The 21,720-nt window shown below is 52.9% G+C and overlaps 1 protein-coding gene across 2 annotated transcripts in view; it reads right to left on the bottom strand.

The window, feature by feature from the left end:
* The window catches only part of PHF21B (PHD finger protein 21B), a 104,431-nt gene that overhangs the window by 28,389 nt on the left and 54,322 nt on the right, over positions 1 to 21,720 (bottom strand). For both annotated transcript variants that reach the window (XM_063076063.1, XM_063076064.1), the window contains exon 3: positions 700 to 792. In XM_063076063.1, the coding sequence (XP_062932133.1) occupies positions 700 to 792 (93 nt within the window). The remainder of the gene's footprint in view (positions 1 to 699; positions 793 to 21,720) is intronic.

Raw genomic sequence — 21,720 nt, 5'->3', positions numbered from 1 at the left:
GGTGTACACAGCAGGTGCTCAACAGCGCTGAGCTAGTGATAAGAAGGGTACTGGTTAGCAATTCCCAGGTGCTTGCTCTGTACCAGGCAGGGCCACGAATGCTTTGTGTGCTCCGATTCAACCCTCACAGTGGCTGCTGGGTGAAGCGGGCACCTGCATCAGCCCCTCTGCAGGTGAGTGGCCTCAGGCCCGGAAGCTTAGAGGTCTGGTGACTTGTCCAAGGCATGGGACCTACTCAGGGAGCCTGGACTAGAACTCAGGGCACCTGGCCCTGCGTCTGTGATGCCTCCTGAAATGAATCCCCTCATCCACAGTCTCTCAAACTATTTTGACCATGACCCATAGTCAAAAATACATGTTACATTGTGACCCAGTACAGAAGCAAACTGTTCAGGAGACAATGCTTATGATGCATCTTGATATTTCGATTCTATTTTAGTCTAGCCTAGTTTATTCCATCTGGAAAAAATTCTGGTCATGACCCACTAAATCGATTTCATAATTCCTCACTGTTTGAAAAACCGGATTCCTCACTGTGAAAAACCTGGTTCAAATGTGTCCTTTGAAGAATGGGCAGAGGAGGTAGCAGAGGGAAGGTGCTGCCCGAGGGAGGGACTGAGAGGGTTGGTCTGAGGGGCTGGGGACGGAGCTAGTGGGGACAGACATACAGACCACCCAGGGCCGCCAAGGGCTGCTTACCTGAGGTAGCACTGCCGCTCCTTGCCCGGCCAACCTCTGCAAGGAGCTCACCTGAGGACCTGTGACAGGCACTGCAGTGATGGTTCCCAAAGCCTGGAAGACACAGAGACAGGGTGCTGAGGCCCAGCGCAGCCCACCCGGCCTGGCCACGTGGGGGAAGGCGCCCGGCAGTCAGCAAACTCTACTCCTGCTCTCTCTTAATTACAATATTTTTGATCACAAACATAATCTACATTCGTTCAAGAAATTCTGGAAACTACAATAAGAAAAAGAAAAGCACTGCCCAGAAAACAATCATCCTCTGCGGCACGTCAGCTTCCTTTTTTCAGTCAGTTTTTTATATAGCTCTCTATATGTTGTGTAAGCTGTTTTTTTACTTTTACTTGACGACTCATGCAAGATTTCCCAATGTTGCTACAATCTTCAGAAATCACTGTTTTAATGCCTACCAATTTTCCCATTTGGCAGAGGTAACAGTATTTCCTCAGCCAACCCCCTCTGCTTATAAATTTGGGTTTCAGCCCCATCTTTTTCCAGTTAATAAACAATGCTGCAGTAAACATCTTTGTGGATAAAGCCATTTCTCCATTACAGAATATTTCTGTAGCACAGAGTCTGAAAACAACGATAAACAAGTCAGAAAATAGCAATAGTTTGCAGACCCTTGATACATATCCCTACTGGGCCCCTCGAGTGACCTGGGTGCACCCTGACATGCTGACATGGAACTCTCTCCAATGCGTGATGGGATGGCCACACCAGCAGTAGGTGGACATTTGGGGTGGGGAGATGGGGAATGACAACCTCCCAGGGACTCCAGGTCTGCACAAGCATAAGAGATGTGTTTTGGGGTGCTGGCTTGCCTAAAATCTCCTTTTGTGGGAACCACAGCCCCTAGGAAGGTGCAGTTCTACACAGCCACATTGTACCTCACAAGCCTGCCTGATGCAGGGAGAGGCAGCCCTCACTCATAGCCAGCCAAACCATCAGTGACCAGCGAGGTTCTCTCTTGAACTCAGATGCAAAATTTCTTAATAGAATGTGAGCAAATTAATTCCAACAACAATGAAAAGAATAATACACCATGAACAAGTTGGATTTATCCCAGGAATGCAAAGCTGCTTCACCATTTGAAAATCAGTCAGTGTAATTCTCTGTAATAATATACAGAAGAAGAAAAATCATATGCCTATCTCAAAAGATGCAAAAAAAGTGTTAGAACTAATAAATGGGTTAAAGCAAGGTTGCAGGATACAAGAAAAATATACAAAAAGGAATTGTATTTCTGTACATTACCCACCAACACTCAGAAATTTAGAAAATTTTAAAAATTGCATTTGCAATAGAATAAAAAAAATAAAAATAAGAAATATCTAGGGATAAATCTGACAATAGCTGTATAAGAACTGTACATTGAAAACTTCCAAACAAAAATTTTAGAAGAAATTTTAGAAGACCTAAGCAAAGAAAGAAATCTACCATAACCATGAATCAGTCTCAATATTGTTAAGACATCAGTTCTCCCCAAATTGATCTATAGATTCAATATGATCTTAATCAAAAATCTCAGCAGGATTTTCTTTGGTAGAAATTGACAAAATGATTTAAAAATGCATATGGAAGTATAAGAGACCTAGAATAGCCAAAACAACTCTGAAACAAATAGGAGCAACAACCAAACAAGGGGAAGGAGTCACATCACCTGACTCCAGGACCTATTACAAAGCTACAGTAATCAGAACAGTGTGGCATTAATGATAAGATGCACAAATACATCAATGGATCAGAATAGATTCACACATATATGGTCAACTGATTTTCAGCAAAGGCTGAAAAGGCAATTAATCTAGCGGAGAAAGGATAGTCTTTTCACACATGGTATCTGAACAAGAAGATACCTAAAAAAGAACCAAAAAAAGCACTTCAATCCATACCAAAAACTCAAACAACCCAATATGTATCAGAGACCTAAATGTAAAGACTAAAACTATAAAACGTGTAGAAGAAAATGTAAGAAAAATCTTTGGGACTTTGGGTTAGGCAAAGAGCACTAAATATAACACTAAAAGCATAATCCACATAAGAACAAACCAACAAACTGGATTTCAACAAAATTAAAAACTCCTGAAGTTAGAAAGATAGTGTTGGAAGAATATAAAAACAAGCCACACACTGGGGAAAAAACACATGCAAATCCCCTATCTGGCTAAAGACTTGTATCCAGAATATATAAAAGAACTCTCAAAACTCAATAATCTGAAAACAAACAACCCAATTTTAAAAATGAACAAAATATCTGAACAGATATTTCATTAAAGAAGATATACTGATGGCAAATAAGCAAATGAAAAGATACTAAACTTGAGTTATTAGGGAAAGGCAAATTAAAACCACAGTAAGATACTATTACGTACCTATTGAGAAGGCTAAAATTTTAAAAACTGACCAAATCAACTGTTGACGAGGATGCAGAGCAACTGGAACTCTCATCCACTGCTGCTAGGAACATAAAATGATACAATCATTTTGGAAGACAGTTTGGCAGCTTCTTAAAAAGTTAAACATACATTTACTGCTATGGACTGAACGTTTATGTCCCCTCTAAATTCATATGTTAAAACCCTAGTCCCCAACGTGATGGTATTTGGAAATGGGACCTTTGGGAAGCGATTATGTCATGAGAGTGGAACCCTCACTTAGTGCTGTCATAAGAAGAGACATGAGAGGCTTGCTTCCACCCTCTTGCTGCCATGTGAGGACACAGCAAGAGGGCAGCCAACTGCAAACCAGGAAGAGAGCCCTCACCAGGGACAGAATCAGCCAACATCTTGATCTTGGACTTCCTAGCCTCCAGAACTGTGAGAAATAAATGCCTGTTGTTTAAGCCACACAGTCCATGGTATTTTTGTTATAACAGCCTGAATTAAGACATTCACCATATGACCCAGCCATTCTATTCCCAGGCATTCTCCAGAGAAATGAAAGCACATGTTCACACAGAGGCTTGTAAATGAATGTTCTTCGCAGCTCTATCTCTATTTGTCATAGTCTAAACTGGAAGCATCCCAAATGCTCACCAACAGGTACACAGGTGAACAAACTGTGGTATATCCATAGGATGGACTATTACTCAGCCACAGAAGGAGTAATAGTCCATCCATGTTGATATTCACAACATGGATGAATCACAAAATCATGTTGCTGAATGAAAGAAGCCAGACTCCAAAATAGTTCATATTGTATGATGCCATTTATATAAAGTTCTGAAAAATGCAAACTAATCTAAAGTGATGGAAAACACATAAGAGGTTTTGTGGAGATGGGGTGGGGGTGTGAGGAAGAGATTACAAAAGAGGAGGACACTTTTGGGGGTGACGGATGTGTTCACTACTTTGATGGTGGTGATGGTTTCACAGGTGTCTACGTATGACAAACTTATCACATTTAACACCCTAAATATGTGCAGTTTCTTGTATATCAATTACTCACCAACAAAGCTGCTAAAAAGAAATGCCCCCTCCTATTTCTCCCCTTATCCACTATCTCCCCACCCTCAGAGTGTATAACATCCAACCCCAAATGACACAGCAGAGAGTCTCAGGCCCCACAGACCAGCTTCTTCTGATTATGATAGGATGGTTCCTGCTTCCTCTTTACCCCATGTGGTCAAAGCCCGAGATATTCACGCCAATCGAGCCAGCTGCCTGCCTCTCTGCATGGAGCCAAATTAACCACATTTAACTGGAAATCCACTTGGACATTTGTTGGAATACAGCTTTATATGCAACACAGAGCATTAAAAACAGATTCGGTCAGTTTATGAGGAAGTGTCTCAATCCATAGTGCTCTTTTATGTCCCTTGGTGGCATGAATTGGTGGGCAGCACTAAAATAATATCCTAAGCACTGCCCAATGCCTGCCTTCCCAAATGCACATGTTTTAAAAGATGTAGGAGGGCATGGGAATGTCTTTCCCCTTACCTCGGGCTCCACCCCACTGTGTCCCCCTCAATTCCACAAAGCGATGCATATGGACAGCTCTGACCTCTTCTCCCCAGCATGCCAGCTGATGCCACTCATGCAGCTTGTTAACAATCAGATCCCTGGGCCCCTGCCCAGACGGTGGAGGTGGGTCCGACAGGTGATTCTACCAACCTGGGAACTTGTTCTGCAGTGTAAAGTCCCACATGGGCACTTCACTCCAGTGGTTTCTTGGAGTGGGCTCCCTGTCAGTGGGTGAACAAGGGTGGGGCCATGGGGCCAGAAGGTCCCATAGGATCCAGAGAACAGGCATGAACGTGCTTTTGCTGGGGCTGTCCTTCTGGCTAACATGCCTAAGACAAAGCTCCAGACGAGACGGGCACGTGTGGTCTATGTGTTTTTGAGTCTGTGTGTGTCTCTGGGAGTCCTTGCGTGTTTCTCTGTCAGGCTGCTCTGTGGCTGTGGCTGCTGTCCTGGGTGTGCATCCACTGCCAGGTGTTACTGGGTCCCAGCTGTTTGTTTCTCTGGGTATCCACTTTGGTGCACATGTCTCTGTGTTTCCATATGGATTCTTCTCCCCTGGGAACTTCTCTGGCTCTGTGTCCGTGGTTCTAAGCCTTCATTTCTGGTCAGGGCTCAGCCTTCCTCCTGACTTGGGACACTGGCGACTCCTGTCCACCCACCTTAGGAATTCATACTCAGGGAGGGAAAGGAATGGCCTTCCAGGAGAGGGAGGAGAGGACAAAGCCCCCAAGGGACAAAAAGGCAGGGAGAGCGCTGCTTTGACCTTGTACTCAGCACGCAGTTACCAAGAAACAACCAGCCACAGCCACGGGGAAACGTCGAGCAACTGCAGGAGGTCCCTGAACAAAGCACCCAGCCACGCACCTCCTGATTCGCCTGCTGGCTCCATCAACTCAAATACTGCCCAACTCCAGCCCAACTGTGGGGTGCCTGAGCACAGGATCCTCCAAGCCAGGTCCTTGGAGGAACAGGCTCTGCACAAGCCGAGCCCACAGTCCACAGCCCCGAGCTCCAAAGACATGATGATTCTCTGAGTCAAAGCCCAAAGTCCCATGCTTTGGGGAGGAGTTTGTTACAAACAGCTAGGCAGGGCCCCTCCACCTCGCCCCTTCTGAGAAGGGTGGGTTTCCTCCCAGAACACTCATGTCACCTTCCTCCGATGGTCCATTCTCTGCCGACGCTAAACTGGCTTCTGAGCGCTCTCCTGTCTCTGTCTGTCTGTTTTCACTCCGAGGCCCACCCCCAGGGTGCATTCTTCCCTGTCCTTATAAACCTTTAATTAGCAAGCCGAAACAACATTTTATCTGGCAAGGGCTGACCTTCCCGCTCTGCATTAGAATTTATTGATACCAGCAGAAACAATTGTCTCAGAGGCTATTTCATGAGCACCAGACAGTTTATAGCCGCACTTCTGTCAAGATAAATGAGCTCCTTATGACTACACTCACAGCACTAAGCATTTTAATAGGGAAAAAAAGGACCATAAAAGCCAAAGATAACTTCAAATTTTCCCCATATCAGCTGAGTCCCCCGGCAGCCCAGGAAACCTGGGAGAAGCTCAGACATGGTCAAGACAGGTGGCAGGAGACAGGTGTCAGTGCAGACCCTATGATTTCCCAGGGCAGATGCCACAGGTGGCTTTGGAAAAATTTGACCCAAATAAACGTTTCTGAGCGCTGTGGGGCTTGACTCGGGCCATAGCGGGGCATACCAGGCTCATCATCTGCAACATGAAGGGCTCCTGTGGCACGGGGTACGCAAGGACTAAAGGGAGTGGGCACCAAGGCCCCAGCGCAGCACCTAGTGCAGGTAAGAGGCTCCCTGAGCCCTGGGCAGAGGGACAAGGTCAGACTCCCTGTGCCTGGAAATGGGGGCGGGGGGTGGCATGCGGCAAGGGGACAGGCGGGTGGTAAGACGTGCCTGGGAGGAAGGTGCACCCAAGAGCCAGAGCAGGGAGCACTTGAGGCAGGACGGTCGGCCCAGTGTCGGGTCAGCCTGTCCAGGTGCAAAACCTGGCATGGCCCCTTTCTTGTTGGGGAAGCTGGGGAAGCCACCTCCACCCTCCCACATCCATTTCTTCATCTCTAAGAGGGGACATTTGCACTTGCCTCTCCCTCAATAATCAGAGTGAAAGACACCAGTGCAGAGAAGCGTGGGGAAGTAGAGAAGAAAGCCAGCGCCCCTGCGGCAACATCATGGGCATGTCCTCGGGCTTCCCACCTGTATCTCCTTCAGAACGATATTTTAGCCAGTCTGCAGCCTGTGCTTGCCCTGAGCTGAGGCAAGTGTGAACCCGCAGGGCAAAGGCGCTTTCACCCTGACCTGCCTCTGGTCCCACTACAGAGGCAAATGTCCTCCTGTCCCAAACTTCAGTGGCCTGCTCAGCCCTGGCCTCCCCAGACCTCTGGGCAGCCCCAGACCTCACTGCCCACCCTGCACGCTCCCACCTCCGACTGCTCCTGTGCAGGCCCTGCTCTGGGCGCCCTATCCCTGCTGGCCCTCAGGTGCTGACCCTCCTCAGGGCTCCTTCCCACCCTCTTGCCCTCTTGCTTAGCGGCCTCACCCATGCCCGTGGCTCTTCCTCTAGTAGCTGCCTCCTCTTGTTGACGGTTCCAAGAGCATCCAACAGCAATGTCTGTCCTGCCCAGGCAGTCACTAGGGACACACATATGTCCTCTAAGTGCCCATCCATAAATCATGACCCAGGCACTGGGTGAAAAGGACCACAGCCACAGGTCACAGCTTAGATGCTGTGGGACTGGAGTCCAGAGAGAAGTTTCCTATTTTAAAATCTCGGAACCCAGGGGCTAGCAACTCTGACATAGCAGCTTAGCTGACTTGCAAAAGGAGCTCCATGTTCCCTTTAGAGAAACTGGAGGATGCGAAGTGGACACAGGCAGCACTGAATTGCAGACCATCTGAACTTGGGGACTGTCCAGTCCTCGCCCTAGGTTCACAGATGGAAAAACTTCCAGCAAGTGGAAGACATTTTCCTAAAGCCACACGCGTAAGCCAAAAGCTCAGGTCTCTTCTCAGCTCTGCTGGCTAAGAGAAGACCACCCTGTGGCAAGACGGAATATGCTCTGGACCCTGCCCTGACCCAGAGAATGGGAGATGCTCTGTGGATGCAGGGCATGGGGGCATCCGGGAAGCCACAGCCCACACTGGCCCCTCCCAGGAGCTCTACCCAGCTGTCAGCAGAAACATTCTCGACAAGAAGAAAGGCACCAGGAAGTTAAAATGACTGCCCGAGTCTTAAATGACTTAAAAGTCACAAGCTCATCATCAATCCAACAAGATGCAGGGAGGTGGCCATGGATGGTAGTGCCAGGCTGACTCCCGCAGGATGTCCCCAACTGCCCTGGACACCAGCCTCTGTCTAGCCAGGTCCCTGAAGGCCTCCTGGGGAGGGGGTGCTAGCTCACCACTTCCCTTCCCCCATGCCCAGTGCTGTGCACATGACATGGGGCTCAGTTTCCTCATCTGAGAAATAGGAGCATACAGTTCCCTCTCCTAGAGATTCCGAGCACTCCCTAGTGATGCACATGGAGCTCCAGGTGGATCTGAGTGCCCCATGGAACGGGGGCAGCACCAGCTGTGGGGGTCGTGAGAAAGCCCTTGCACCCAGCCAGTGATACCTGCTGCCCAGTAAGTGGCACCACCAGAAACCATCCAGGCAGCAGCATGGCCTCCTGGGCACAGCATCCTCACAGTGGCCAAACCCCGGGGCTTCTTGGTCCTCAGCCTCCCATTGGGGCTGTGAAGGGACATTCGTAGGGCTTCGTTTTTTCCTTACCTGTATTAATACAATGTCAACACCAATACAGATAAGCAGATAAAAACCTAGAAAAACATACAGTAAAGCCCTTTTAAAGTAGATTACGTCCACTGTGATACAGCCCTGCTGCTCCCCACTTCAACATGTGCCTGTGACACAGGACATTCTCCGCAGAGCTGCGCCCCACCTGCCTCACACGGCAGCACCAACCTCCCACCGCCCAAACGCCCAGGCCACACAGTCTAACGCCCCAATTGTCCTGTTGTTTTGAAGCCAGGACCCAGCCCAGGACAAGGGCTATTGCTTATGGATCTCTTAAGCCTCTTCTCATTTACAACAGCCCCACACCACCGCTTTTCCCATGAAATGGACTTTCTGAAGAGTCCAGGACAACTGTCTACAGAAGGTTCTGGGTTTCTGTGGCTGCTCCGTCATGGTGGGCCATGTTTCCTGCAGAGACTCTCACCGAACAAGACTGGACAAGGCAACTGAGAGCGCTCACCCACCACCCTGGGGGCCGGTGGAACACAGTCTTTGCCTGCTTGGCCCTCTGCAGGAGCTGAGGACACCATTTGTCAAAGACTTTCCCACAGGGCTCTCGACACAAGAGGAAGAAATGGGAAAATCTCCTGTTTCACACCTGGGTTCCATCCCAGAAGACAGCTTCTGGTTCCTTCTGGGGCTTCAAGGAATGGTGCTACTCTAAGCAGAAAAACAGAGGTTTCTGTCCCTCACTCGGGGAGCAGAGAACAGCCCACCCCACCTGGCCACCTTCAACCCCCCCGCCCAAATGCTCCTGGAAGCACAGCTTAAAATCAGCAGGTGGAACAGACTTCACCCTGAGCTGTTTGGGGGACACAAATCATCCAGACTTTGAACAGTTTATTGTGTTTTTAAGACAGCAGGGTTATGCCATGCCTGGCCCGGGGCAGGAACTCACCAGGGTTTGCGGTCACTGCACAGCCAACCATGAAAGAAAAGGAAGCCGCCCAGGTGGTGTCCCTTCCCCTCACGTTTACTGGAACTCTCTGCCATGCCTCCATCCGCACGGAGTGCTGCGTGCTAGGGGCTCGCCCAGTGCCTCTCAGCCAGTCAATGGCAGAGCCTGGCTCCCACCAGGATCTGAGCCCTTGACTGCCACCTGGTGACCCGAGATATCTCAGGGGGGGTCCCTTGGTGCTCTCACATCCTCAGTCTCCAAATGTCCCTGCAGATCTGCTCCACATTCCATCCCAGATGGGTCCCAGCCCAGCATCACCCCCAGCCCAGATGCCCACAAACATCCATGAGGTGCGAGGTGAGTTGTGGGCTGAGACTGAGCCAGAGGAGAGGACTCTGGTCGCAGGGCTGGGTTCTGCGGGGTGGACAGGGAGGGGAGGCAGGACCAGCGTGAGCACCGGCTAGGAGGCGGGTGCCTGGGGTGTGGTCAGTGGCAGGAGCTGAGGTTGTCTGGGTGGCACTGGGGGTGAAGAGGCTGAAGGACCAAGATGAGGCTGGGTTATGGGGGCTGACCCCCAGGAGCTCAGACATCGTCAGACGAGCAGTGGGTCCCAATGAATGGTGCCATGCCAGGCACAGAGACGAACATTCCTGTCCCTCACATTGCTGAGCCTCTTGGGGCTAGACACGTGGTTATTACCGCTGCACTCCAAAGGAGAAAGAAGGCCGGTGGCGGTGGCGGTGGCGGTGTGCCCGCCTGGAGGGGAGTGCATGGCAGAGCCTGGCGCTGAGACCTGTGCCCTTCCGCTGCCTGCCGGCCCCTTGGGCCGAGCCTGAGCCCACTCTACGAGCACAAGAGCAGAACGTGCCCTAGAGTGCCACTGCCCTGCAGGAAGAGGAAAGGAAACCCATCCCAAGCACCTGGTGTGCTGCCACGTTCCAGGTGACAGTGACTAACCTCTGCTGGGAGGGTGGTGCCGGACAGAGGGCATTGGGGTCCTGGGACGCTCACTGTCAGGTCCACCTGCAGAGTGGGGCTCCAGGACGGCAGGGACGGGACTTCGTAGTTTCTGCTTCTCCAGCCCCTCACCAGCCGGGCAGGAGTTCACTGAGCTGCCCAGAGCGGGGCTCGGGCTTCTCGCACCCCCCGAGGCGCCGCCTCCACCTGCCTGGGTGAGGAAAGTGGGGACGCAGCCCCAGGCTGCCCACAACCGCCAGGCAGCCAGGGGCGGGGGGCGGGTGGAAGACGGCCTTGCTCCCCGCCCCTCCATGTGGCCGAGCCACTATGCGCACTGCCAGAGCTCGGTGACTTAACTGTCACACGAGGTACAGATTTCCTGCATCTTTCAGAACTGTGGCGACATGCACCAGAGATGACAGGTAAGCTCCAGCATCGATAGCTGCCCACAGATGTTAATACGACACAGGCCCTGCTTCACGGCCGTGTGAGGCCAGCTTATTACTCGCAGATGAAATCCAGCTGCCTGCTGCCCTCATGGCTGTTGGGAATGAGGGAGACACAGGCGGCCCTCCGTGTCCCCGCGTTCCATGTCTGCAGATTCAGCTAACGCGGATCAAAAATATTGGGGGAAAGAAATGGATGGTTGTGTCTGTGCTGAACATGGACAGACTCTTTTCTTGTCATTATCCCCTAAACAATACAGTGTAACAACTATTTACATAGTGTTTACCCTGTATTAGGTACTATAAGTAACCTAGAGGATGTGGGTAAGCTACATGCAAATACTACACCATTTTATATCAGGGGCTTGAGCATCCGCGGATTTTGGTATCCGCATAGGTTCTGGAACCATGGACATGGAGGGACGACTGCAGCTCCACACCCTGCTGGGCCTGGCCTTTACACCCAGTTCCCTATTCTCACTCTCTCAGCATTCCGCCTCCACTGACCCCAAGCTCGTCTACAAGCCATCAGGTGCCATTGAGAGTTCACATGAAAACCGGGGAAATGCTTGCCTGCCCTGTCCGACAGCAGACTGCCCTGTGCCCCCCCACCTCAGCCCACGTGTCCACAACTGCTCAGGACACTAGAGCAAAGGTCAGTGGTAGGGAGGTCAACCGACCTGCGTTTGAATTTCACTCCCCTACTGGCCAAGGTCATGCCAAGCATCACTCTCCTCATCTCAAAACCAGGGTGCCAAACCGCCTTCCCTGTTACAGGGACCAGAGCAGAGGCAGGAGGTGGGAGGCGCCTGGCACAGGGGCTTCAACAGCAGCCGCCAGCAATGGCGAGGGACGAACATGCCCCAAGGACCAACAGCACAGTGGCTGCCAGCGTGCGGGAGGGATGGAGGCTTGGGTGCCGGCAGATGCGAGGAGTCTCCCGTGCTGGCAGTAGGCAGCAGTGAAGACAAGCAAGCCCAGGCCCACAGCTCCCCTGTCCAGCACACACCCAGCAACTCATGCCACAAGCCCAGAGACTGACCTGCGCCTGAAAAGCTGGGGACAGCTTGACAGCTTGGACACACACCACCCAGTGAAACACACAAGTGGCCTGACACCATTTAGGTAAAGTCAGCACCACAGGAATCTATATGTTTTAGTAAAAGCACTGGCCTGGACATCCACCCAGTTTATGATTGTGGTTGCCCTGGAGAGGGGAGAGGGAGGGAGGGAACATGGATGACACGTTTCCTCTGTGACATTTGAGCCTTTCAAAAAAAGGATCAGAAGCAAATTGACAAAATGTCCACCTTTATCCATTTAGGTGAAAAGCACGTGGGGGTTTATTGCAGTACCCTTTGCACATTTTATAATTAAAAAATGAGCACAAAAGGAGGCAGAGAGTAAGCTGTGTACAGAGCTGGGGCGCGGAAAAGCTCCCTGGAGGAGGTGGTATCTGAGCTGGACCTTGAAAATTGTACCAGAATGTTCCAGGCGGGCGGCGGAGGAAGTGCACAGGGTTAGAAGGCAGGCCAGGCAGTGGTGGAGGAGGCAGGGGCACCAGCAGCAGGTGGACAAGAAGCTCTAAGCCAAAGGCAGTGGTGAAGGAGCAGAGGGGCAGGCAGAGACCAGGGCACCAGGGGCCTTGAACGCCATGCCCAGGAGCTTGGCCACTCCCCTGTGGGCAATGGGGAGCCAATGCAGGCTCTTAGCAGGGGCAGGTGTGTGGCTGCTGTGCAGTAAAGTGCTGAGTGGGAGCCAGAGAGGAGCCCTCTGGGGAGGGCAAGGGGTGGGTCCTCACCCCTTCCCACCTGATGGACTGCTGGCGGGCTCCTGAAGGGGCAGGGCATAGAAGCAGCCACCGCAGTGCAGAGGCCTGTCTAGACCTCCCTGTCTTCTTCTGTTGGGCCCTTTCCCATCCTGCATCCTGCTCTCTCCCAGGGTGCTGAGGGCCAGCTCCCCACACACGGAGGCTCCCGAGAGGTGAGCTACCTCCAGGGATTCTTAGACGACTGTAACTCCAGGTCTTTAAAACAAGAACGCTTTCCTGAAACTGGCTTCAAGCCCCACAAGGGGAGTCACTGTCTAAAACCCTAACCCAGGACGCTGCTGACGCCTCTCTTCAAAGCAAACCCGTCTACTGAGAGCACCGCAGGTGTAATGTATGCAGCCACTGCGGCTGGCTGGTGCACACAGCTCCCCCACTCGGTCCTGGTGACCCTGACCAAGCTGGGGCCAGCAAGGCAGCTGCTCAGGGCCACTTAACCAATCACAGAGGCCTGTACAGGGGGAGCCGCTCTTAATCAGGAAGCCCCAGAAAACACAAGAGGCTACCGTGCAATGACATTTAAAATACTCTTTCAGCAGCCCTCAGTGTTGCAAAGTGGTTTAATTAACTTGAAAGGAGGTAATTTTATGCTATTTAGTAGGAAATACACACTCTAAATGGCATCACAGACTAAGGACTAGGGGCTGTGATCTTCAAGATGGGCAAGAAAACAGCCACTAGGCCCCAGCAGTGGTGGGTGAGGGAGGCCTTCTGGAAAGTTCCACACAGAAGCGGCAGCCTCTGAAGTCACACCAGTTCTGCAGCAGAGGGTGTCCCCAAGACAAGCTGAAACTGCCGTATCCACATCCACTCAACTGGAAAATCGGAGCTGTCTCTGAAAGAGAACTGGAACCTCCCGTGCCATCCCTCCCACCAGCCCTCATGGTGCCCCTGTTCCTCATAGGGGAGGCACTCAAGCTCTGCCCACGGACCTCGACTGGCACACCCAGCAGCCTGCTGGAATGTGCAAATTCCAGGGAGGACTGCCTGGAACAGCAGCTTCTGAGGGAAGCAGGCAGCCCCATCCCATAGGAGGGGTAACTCGCATCGCTAAGGGAGGAAGGCAGGGCTCAGGTGCAGGTGCAGCCTCGAAGCCCTGGAGAGGGATGGGTGAGGTGCAGTCACCACACAGAGGGCTTGGGGCAGGGGCTGGAGGCCTTGAACTTCTTCTGGGAAGACCCTGGGGTTGGTTCTCCCTCTTCTGTGCTCCCTGCAACAAAGCAGCAAAATCTGCGGGCTCGTCTCCAGGGCTGCCAGGAGAGGGGAGATGGGGTGACTCCCCTATCCCAGAAGGGAGGGGGCTGCCTCCCCAGGCCTGGGGTGAGGGGGAAAACCATTCAAATGGTTGGTGCCTGCTCTTCCTCATCCCTCTGTGTCCCCAGAGACCCTCGGAGGCTGGGGAGAGTTTATGTCTGTTCCTGGCAGCAGGCCCTGGAGCCACCACCTGGGCCATGGATCTGGAGAGGCCGCCACCACCAAGCACGCGCCTTCCAAACAAATCACTCTAACAGCGCAATCCAATCGATAGCAGAGCTTCTAACTGCCTCTCCCCACACCGACCTCCAGACCTCTGTAAAATAAACAGTGATTTAGAAAATCTAATCTGCACATGTGAGCGGCAGACGTACACTCCCATGGCCTCAGCCTCATCATCCCGCCACTTCCAGGCCCCGGAATCTAATTTAGGGGACACACATCTACACCGGCGTCCCAGGAAGCCTGATGACAGACCACTGTGTGCTCCTCTCCGCAGAGAGGCCTCCTGGAGAGCACCTCGGCGTGGGCAGTGATGGCAGGACACAGCCCGATGCTCCCCACCCCAGGCCTCCTGGCTCTCCAAAGGCAGGGCCTGCGGTTAAAAAATTAAGACGCAAGCTACTTGCAGTGAATGGCACAGAGCTCAGTGTACAGCTTGTTAGATTCTGACAAACGTCTACACCCAAGTAACCACCACCCAGACTAAGATACAGAACGTTCCAGCAACCCAGATTCTCCTACAGCCCCTCAAAGGCTCTCGTGGGGAGGACAAGGTCCTGCCCTTGGCATTCGTGCCTACTCTGATGTCTACTCTGATTCACAAAGCTGCTGCATTGGGAAAACAGGCTTAGGTCACTTCTATTTCTTAACCGATGGGCACTAATAAACTTCAGCAAGTGTTTATCGCACACCTCCCCTGTGCCAGCCTGTGTGCAGATGTGAGGTTCTGCCCACAGTGGGGATGGAGTGGGCAGGCAGCTCTCACCAACACAGAAGGGATGACCAGCACGTGGCACGGAGGTGTCACCTGATGTTCACAAAGCACCCTTGTGTCTAGCTGATCTCCACAATTCCGGCAGATACAGGATCCCAATGCGCAGACAAGGAAAGCAGAGGGAGAAGTGACCTGCCCCAAGCGAGCAGCTGGAGAGAGAAGAACGGGGGAACTCCAGGAGGGACCTAGGGCTCTTGGGCATCAAGCAGTCACTCCCACCACCCTGGGGGGTCGCCCGTCCCTCTCCTTCCCCTTGACCCTGTCCCTGCTGCACCAGACCAGGCCAGGGGGTGGAAGGGAGAAGGACACACAGAGGGCAGCTCAGCACGGGCGGTTCAGATGTGGGTGGGGCTAGGGCAGGGCAGCGTAACATCGTGTCCCTGCCAACACAGCCCTGCACACAGGAGGCACTTAATAACTGTGCAAGCCCCTCTCAGAGGCACATCTGTGAACTGGCTTGTCCAGAGCACTGCTTCTCACCCCACAATCGCCCATGGTGCTGCTGGGAGCCAGGCAGGGGGACCGTGACTGCATAGTGGCCACACACTGAAACTGGAAGGTGACTGTTGAGGGTGACAGATCCACTTTCTTCTCCACGTGGAACCTGTGGCAGGGGAGGGGGCCGCAGGGCCAAGGCAGCCCCTTAGGGCAAATGGAAACAGTCTGGCACTAGCACCCTCATTTCCTGACTCAGTTTCCCTACCTCTGCAATGGGGGACCACAGTGTCCAGGGGAGATGGTAAAGCAGGTCACTAGAAGGTATCTTCTGAAGGTGACACTGAGAACTGTTACAATGACCCACGAGCAGGACAGGGCTGCAGGTGTGCCAACAGCCTGGTTGCAGTGCACACCGTCCATTCATGGTGCGGGGGAGAAAACCCAGGAGCCCAAGAACACCAGATCCACCCACAGGGCTGCGATGCTGCTGACTCAGGACCATTCTCTGCAGGTGGTAAACTGTTGCTGAGCCCTACAAGGTGCCAGGCTGGGGCCAGGAGGGAGCAGGATATCCACCAGCCCTGACCTCAACCTTAACTTTGGCTGTAGACACCAGGGGGAGCTCTGAGCAGGTGGGCAACAGGTAGGATGTGTGTGTGCTCGGATGCTCTCCCCTCCTGGGTTGAGGACAGGTCAGAAGAGGGGTGCGGGACAAGATGGCCCACTGGGTGGTCAGCGACAGTCCATGCCCTAGCAGGAGGGTGTGGAAGCCCTGAGGAGGGGCCTGGGGGCTGGAGAGCCAGACATGCCTTGCCTAAGAGAGGGGAGAGCACCCTCTGGCCAACCTTCCCTGTTCCCTCTGCCCTGCCCCCAGCTTCTGGAGAACCCTCGAGAGGACTGATGTGGCTCCCAGACCCCAGGACACAGGCAGGTAATGCCTTGAGGGATTCCTGTCCCATCAGTCCTTGGAAGGGAAACTAGAAATTGCAGCCTGACCTGTCAAGCCCTCTACAGCTGGGCCTCCCAGGGTCCCCATGGCCTGTGGGCATGAACCCATCTCCCCTCCATCCTGCGCAGTAGCTCCACTGCTCCCTGCCCTGGTGAACCCATCTCTCCTCCATCCTAGGCAGTAGCTCCACTGCTCCCTGCCCTGGTGGCAGCTCTGTCCTGGTTGCAGCCAATCAGTGCTGGTTCCCACCTGCCCCTCCAGCCATGGCTCCCACAGCCACTTCTCAGTGACGGGACTGGGACACCACGGGGGCAGCACAGACCCTGTTCCCTGCTCCACCCTCAGGGCATTCACCACCTGGATGATAAGCAGGGGGAGCACAGCCTGGACAGTTCAGGAATTCAGTTTGTAGCTGGGCAGTACACTCACCCTCTGTAGGCACCCTGCCCTGCTCTGTATCCCACCTGGATGGCACTGTATCCCCGGGACAGAGAAACACCCAGGAGGGGGACCTGGTGCTGGCTTCCGGTACTCAGCCACCTGGCCTGGCCAGCCCCTTTAGGACTTGTGTCCTGCTACCCCCGCTGCCCACCGTGCCAGGTCCCCGCTGCCCCCACTGTCTGAATCACCCTTCCTGTCTCCTTCCAAGTTGCCCCTGGACTCTGGCCTCCGCCAGCAACTCCCCAAACACCTCAGTGTTCAGGCTGCACCAACCACGGTCTCTGAAGACTCGTCACACTTGCATTTAAGGAGCGGTCTCTTCCCAAACCTTCTCAAGGTGTGAGGACCAGGGTGGAAGGCACTAGAGGTCCACCCTGACTTCTGCTGAGAACTCATGCATGTTCTGAAGTTCGAGTAAAAAAGGATCACTACATGACTCCATGCATTCCAACAGCCTAAATTCAGAATCCACAGTAATTTGGACAACGACTGGACTAAATATGACCTCTACAGTGTGATGGCAAGGGTTGATGCATACAATTACAGTTGAAGGCTTTAGCAGTCCCCATGAGACATGCTGATGGGCTGCTTGAGTGCCCCCGTCTGTTTACCGAGAAGATCCTGCAATGTTAAGCAGTGTCGACACTTTTCCCAAAGGTTTGAGGAATTTCCTGGTGAAAAACAACAGAAAGGTGGCACGGTGTTACCACCAGCCAGAGGGCCTTCTGGGCCTCCGTTTCCTCCCTCTGACTTGGGGGTGGCAGCACCCTCCCTTTTGGGTCCTCCCCACCCTGAGGGTGGTCCTGGTGGCCTCCATCCAGCAGGTGGCCTATGTGTGGGGCTCTGAGTCCCATCTGCCACCTCCTCCCACTCCAGGGTGCTCCAGCCTCACCTGCACCCTTGCCCACCTGCCTCCCCTCCGTGCAAAGGGGCGAACAGCAGGAATGTCCCGCAGGGCAAGGGGGTGGCTGCACGCACTGCAGACGTAAGTGTGCAGAACACCTGGCACCCAGCAAGCTCCGTGCAGGACAGGAGGCGCTCATCACCATGACAATGCAGACAGACCACAGTTGGAACAATGTGATAATAAAAGTGAATTAAGCTATATGGGAGTGCTCCTTAAGACACCTACATTCAGTAGAAAGGACTTCCATGAGCAGAAGTTTTTCAGGCCGAGAAGGGACAGGGCTGTCTTAGGCAGAGAGGGGCAGCCCAGAGGTGCGCTAGGATGGTGTGTTCAGGAACAGAATTCTTGACTGCCAGAGCATCGGGAATGACTAAGAGTGGCCAGGAGTCAGCTCCTCAATGGGCCATGTCCCTCAGGCTAACGTGGTTAGACTCCAGGCATGGGCACCAGAGCCCCAGGAGTTTCCCAGTCCAGGAGGAGAGTGCTGGCTCCATAACAGGAGGTGCAGGGAGCCCAGAGCCCCCAGAGTCTGGGGCTAGATGAACTAAGGGCCCTTCAGCAGGAAGCTTCTGATTCCCCCAAAGTACCTTTCTGAGGAATCTCCTGGGATCACCACATCCCCCGCCCGTCTGATCCTTACTCTTTCTCGTCAGGTTGCTGGAGGCTGGACCCTCCTGAGGCTGAGCAGGCTCCTCTAGGCCACCCCTGGGAAGTGTCCCAGCCCTTGCTGCAACCGCCAGGAGCTCAGGGCAAGAGGACACGCGGCTCCAGGATTTGGAGGTGAGGACAGCCCCTTCTCAGTTCAAGAGGAGGTTCCTGGAGTCTTTGAAATCTCCATGCCTGGTTAAACTCACACCTGCACACGGTATAAATATCCACTCTGTGTCAAGGAAAGAAGCGTTGTGGCAATTGGTCCAGCTATCACCCCTGTCCCTGACACTCTACCTCTGAGCTTCACCAAGAGCTGCGGGAACATGGCCCAGAGATGTGGAGTCAAATCACAGCCCTGCCACCGACAGGCTGCAAGACCCACACGAGTTACTCAAACTCCCTGAGTCTTGGTTTTCCTCATCCATAAAATGGGGACAATTAATGTCCACACAGGTTTGCTCTGAAAGTTAAAGGTGAAGCATGTGGCCTACACCTGGCACTTTGGAGGTCCTGAAAAATGGCAGTTACCACAAGAGGTAGGGCAACGTGGCATTAGGCAGCCGTGACTCTGATTAACCCATTTAACCTCCCTGAGCCTCAGCTTCCTCATCTATAAAGTGGGGATACTGATGTCAGCTTCACAGGGTGGAGAAGAAATAGTGAGAGGAGGAAAGTAAAGCGTTCAGCTCAAGAAGGGGTCTCCACCCTCCTCAGGAAGCCCAGGCTCACATGGAGCCCGCTCTGAACTGGACCCGGGGTGAGCCCAGTGCCAGGCTGTGCTGCATGTGGTGATGGCGTGCCCACCACCAACGCTGCTGCCCTCGTGAGACACACAACATCCTGTCCTCTCTGATTGGAAACAAATTATGTGCTGAAAATAAGCTTTAGATTCTGAATTAAATGTACTAGGAGAGGAAAAAAAATCCTTGTCAGCTAGAGTGAAAACACCTCTTTGGAGTGTCACAGGTGTCCACCGAGCACAGGTGCACTCTGAGCATAGGTGTACACCGAGCACAGGTGCTCATGGAGCACAGGCATGCTCTGAGTATAGGTGCGCTCTGAGCACAGGTGCTCGCTGAGCACAGGCGTGCTCTGAGTACATGTGCACTCTGAATACAGGTGCTCCCTGAGCACAGGCATGCTCTGAGCACAGGTGCCCACTGAGCACAGGTGTGCACTGAGTATAGGTGCACTCTGAGCACAGGTGTACAGGTGTACACTGAGTACAGGCTCACTCTGAGCATAGGTGTACACTGAGCACAGGTGTGCTCTGAGTACAGGTGCGCTCTGAGCACAGACTCACTCTGAGCACAGGTGTACACTGAGTACTGGTGCACTCTGAGCACAGGCACGCTCTGAGCACAGGTATACAGGTGTACACTGAGCACAAGCATGCAATGAGCACAGGCTCACTCTGAGCACAGGTGTACACTGAGTACAAGTGCACTCTGAGCACAGGCACGCTCTGAGCACAGGTATACAGGTGTACACTGAGCACAGGCATGCAATGAGCACAGGCTCACTTTGAGCACAGGTGTGCACTGAGTACAGGTACACTCTGAGCACGGGTGCAGAGGTGCTGAGGATGGAGACACTGATGGGCCGAGGAGAAATCTGTGAAATGTAAACGGGCAGCCAGGGCTCTCACAAACTTCTGGGAGAGCGGGAGATGGTGTAACCACTTTAGAAAACAGTTTGGTAGTTTGTAAGAAAATTAAACACACACTGTGCCCTATGACCCAGCAATCTCACTCCTAGGTATTTACACAAGAGAAATGGAAATATGTGTCATTAAAATAACATGTGCATGGAAATTAAAAGCAAATTTACTGATAATTGCCAAAGCGGAAAAAACCCAAATATCCATCAAGCGGTGAATGTACAAACATATGTGGTGCCTACATACCATGGATTCCACTCAGCAATTAACAGGGATGAACACACCCGGCGACGAGGCGGCACCTCGGCAGCACCGCGTGGAGTGAATGGAGCTAGACGAAAGGCCACATACCATGATTCCCTTGACCTGAGGCTCGAGAACTGGCAACTCTAATCTAAGGTGACGGCAATCAGAGCAGTGGCTGCTCTGGGGGAGGCGAATCCATCCAGCAGGCACACGGGAGACTGTTCCAAGGTGATGGAAATGTTCTGTATCTTGACTGGGGTATAAGTTACCTGGGTGTATGCAACTGTCAAATCTCATCAAACCATACAGTTAGGATCTGTGAATTTTAATGTATGTAAATTACATCTCAAAGAAAAAAATCATATATTAAAAAAGGCCAGGGTTGCTGCTCCAACCCACATGGAATGGCAGCACCAAGGGGCAGTGGGACAGTCCCGCTGGGAGCAGACCCACACCCTCCTGGGAGGCAGCGCCAGCAGACTCTGCTTTTGGCAGCTTCACAGCTAACTCGTTTCATTTGCAATGGAATTGGCATTCCTCGTTACGTCAATTAGGGCCTGAAAAATAAGATGCTGTCTCCAGGAGGGCACCCGGGATCCGAGATCAGGACTAGATAAGGATTTTTTTTTTTTTTTGTCTTGTCTTTTTCGTGACCGGCACTCAGCCAGTGAGTGCACCGGCCATTCCTATATAGGATCCGAACCCGCGGCGGGAGTGTCGCCGCGCTCCCAGCGCTGCACTCTCCCGAGTGCGCCACGGGCTCGGCCCTAGATAAGGATTTTTGAGTAAAGTCCTGGAATCGCCATGGGCCATTGTGTAAATAAAATGCACACCAGCCTCATGGATTACCAACAGGGCTTTAGAGACTAATGTTCCCACTTATCTGATAACCGTCAAAAGCACCTGAAACCCCAGAGAAGAAGGCACCGTTGAGGACTAAGACCAAGGACTTCACAAAACCTCAGCCAGGCTCCCGGGCTGGTGCACGTGGCCCCCGCAGTGAGGGAACTGACAGAGCAGGCACCGAGCAAGGTGGCCTCCTACACGTGTACTGCTGGGGAGCTGACCGTGAAAAACCCAACTGTGGCTCAGACAGGCTGGGGCCGGGGGGCTCCTGCTGAGCTACACGCAGCTGCAGCAATGGGCCAGGGCCCAGCAGGTATCAGGGAAGCAGCACATTCCACAGAATCAGCCGAAGCCCCTTCACCCATGGCTGGGGAGACCCCAGGACCTGGGGAGTGGTGAGGCAAGAGGAAGAGGAGCAGGTGGGGTCAGTCACTCCTGGACTCCATCCCAGGACCACTGCGTAGGGATGAGTGACCTCACAGAACCTGGCATCCTCACCCGAGTCCTCAGCTGCCCCCTGGCAAGGTTGCTGTGCAGATTAAATGAGACGGAGGGTGCACGTGCACCCAGCACACACCCATGTTCTCTGTCCTCCACCTCCTGGAGCGTTCCATGTGGGGTGGGCAGCAGGGGGCTTGACACATTTGTGGAAAATATTGACACTGGGAATGGGCTTAGC

Source organism: Cynocephalus volans, chromosome 12 (assembly GCF_027409185.1).
Source record: "Cynocephalus volans isolate mCynVol1 chromosome 12, mCynVol1.pri, whole genome shotgun sequence".
In the NCBI taxonomy this organism is placed as follows: domain Eukaryota; kingdom Metazoa; phylum Chordata; class Mammalia; order Dermoptera; family Cynocephalidae; genus Cynocephalus; species Cynocephalus volans.
Note: the sequence above shows the minus strand (reverse complement) of the source record. Positions and strands in the feature narration are given on the sequence as shown.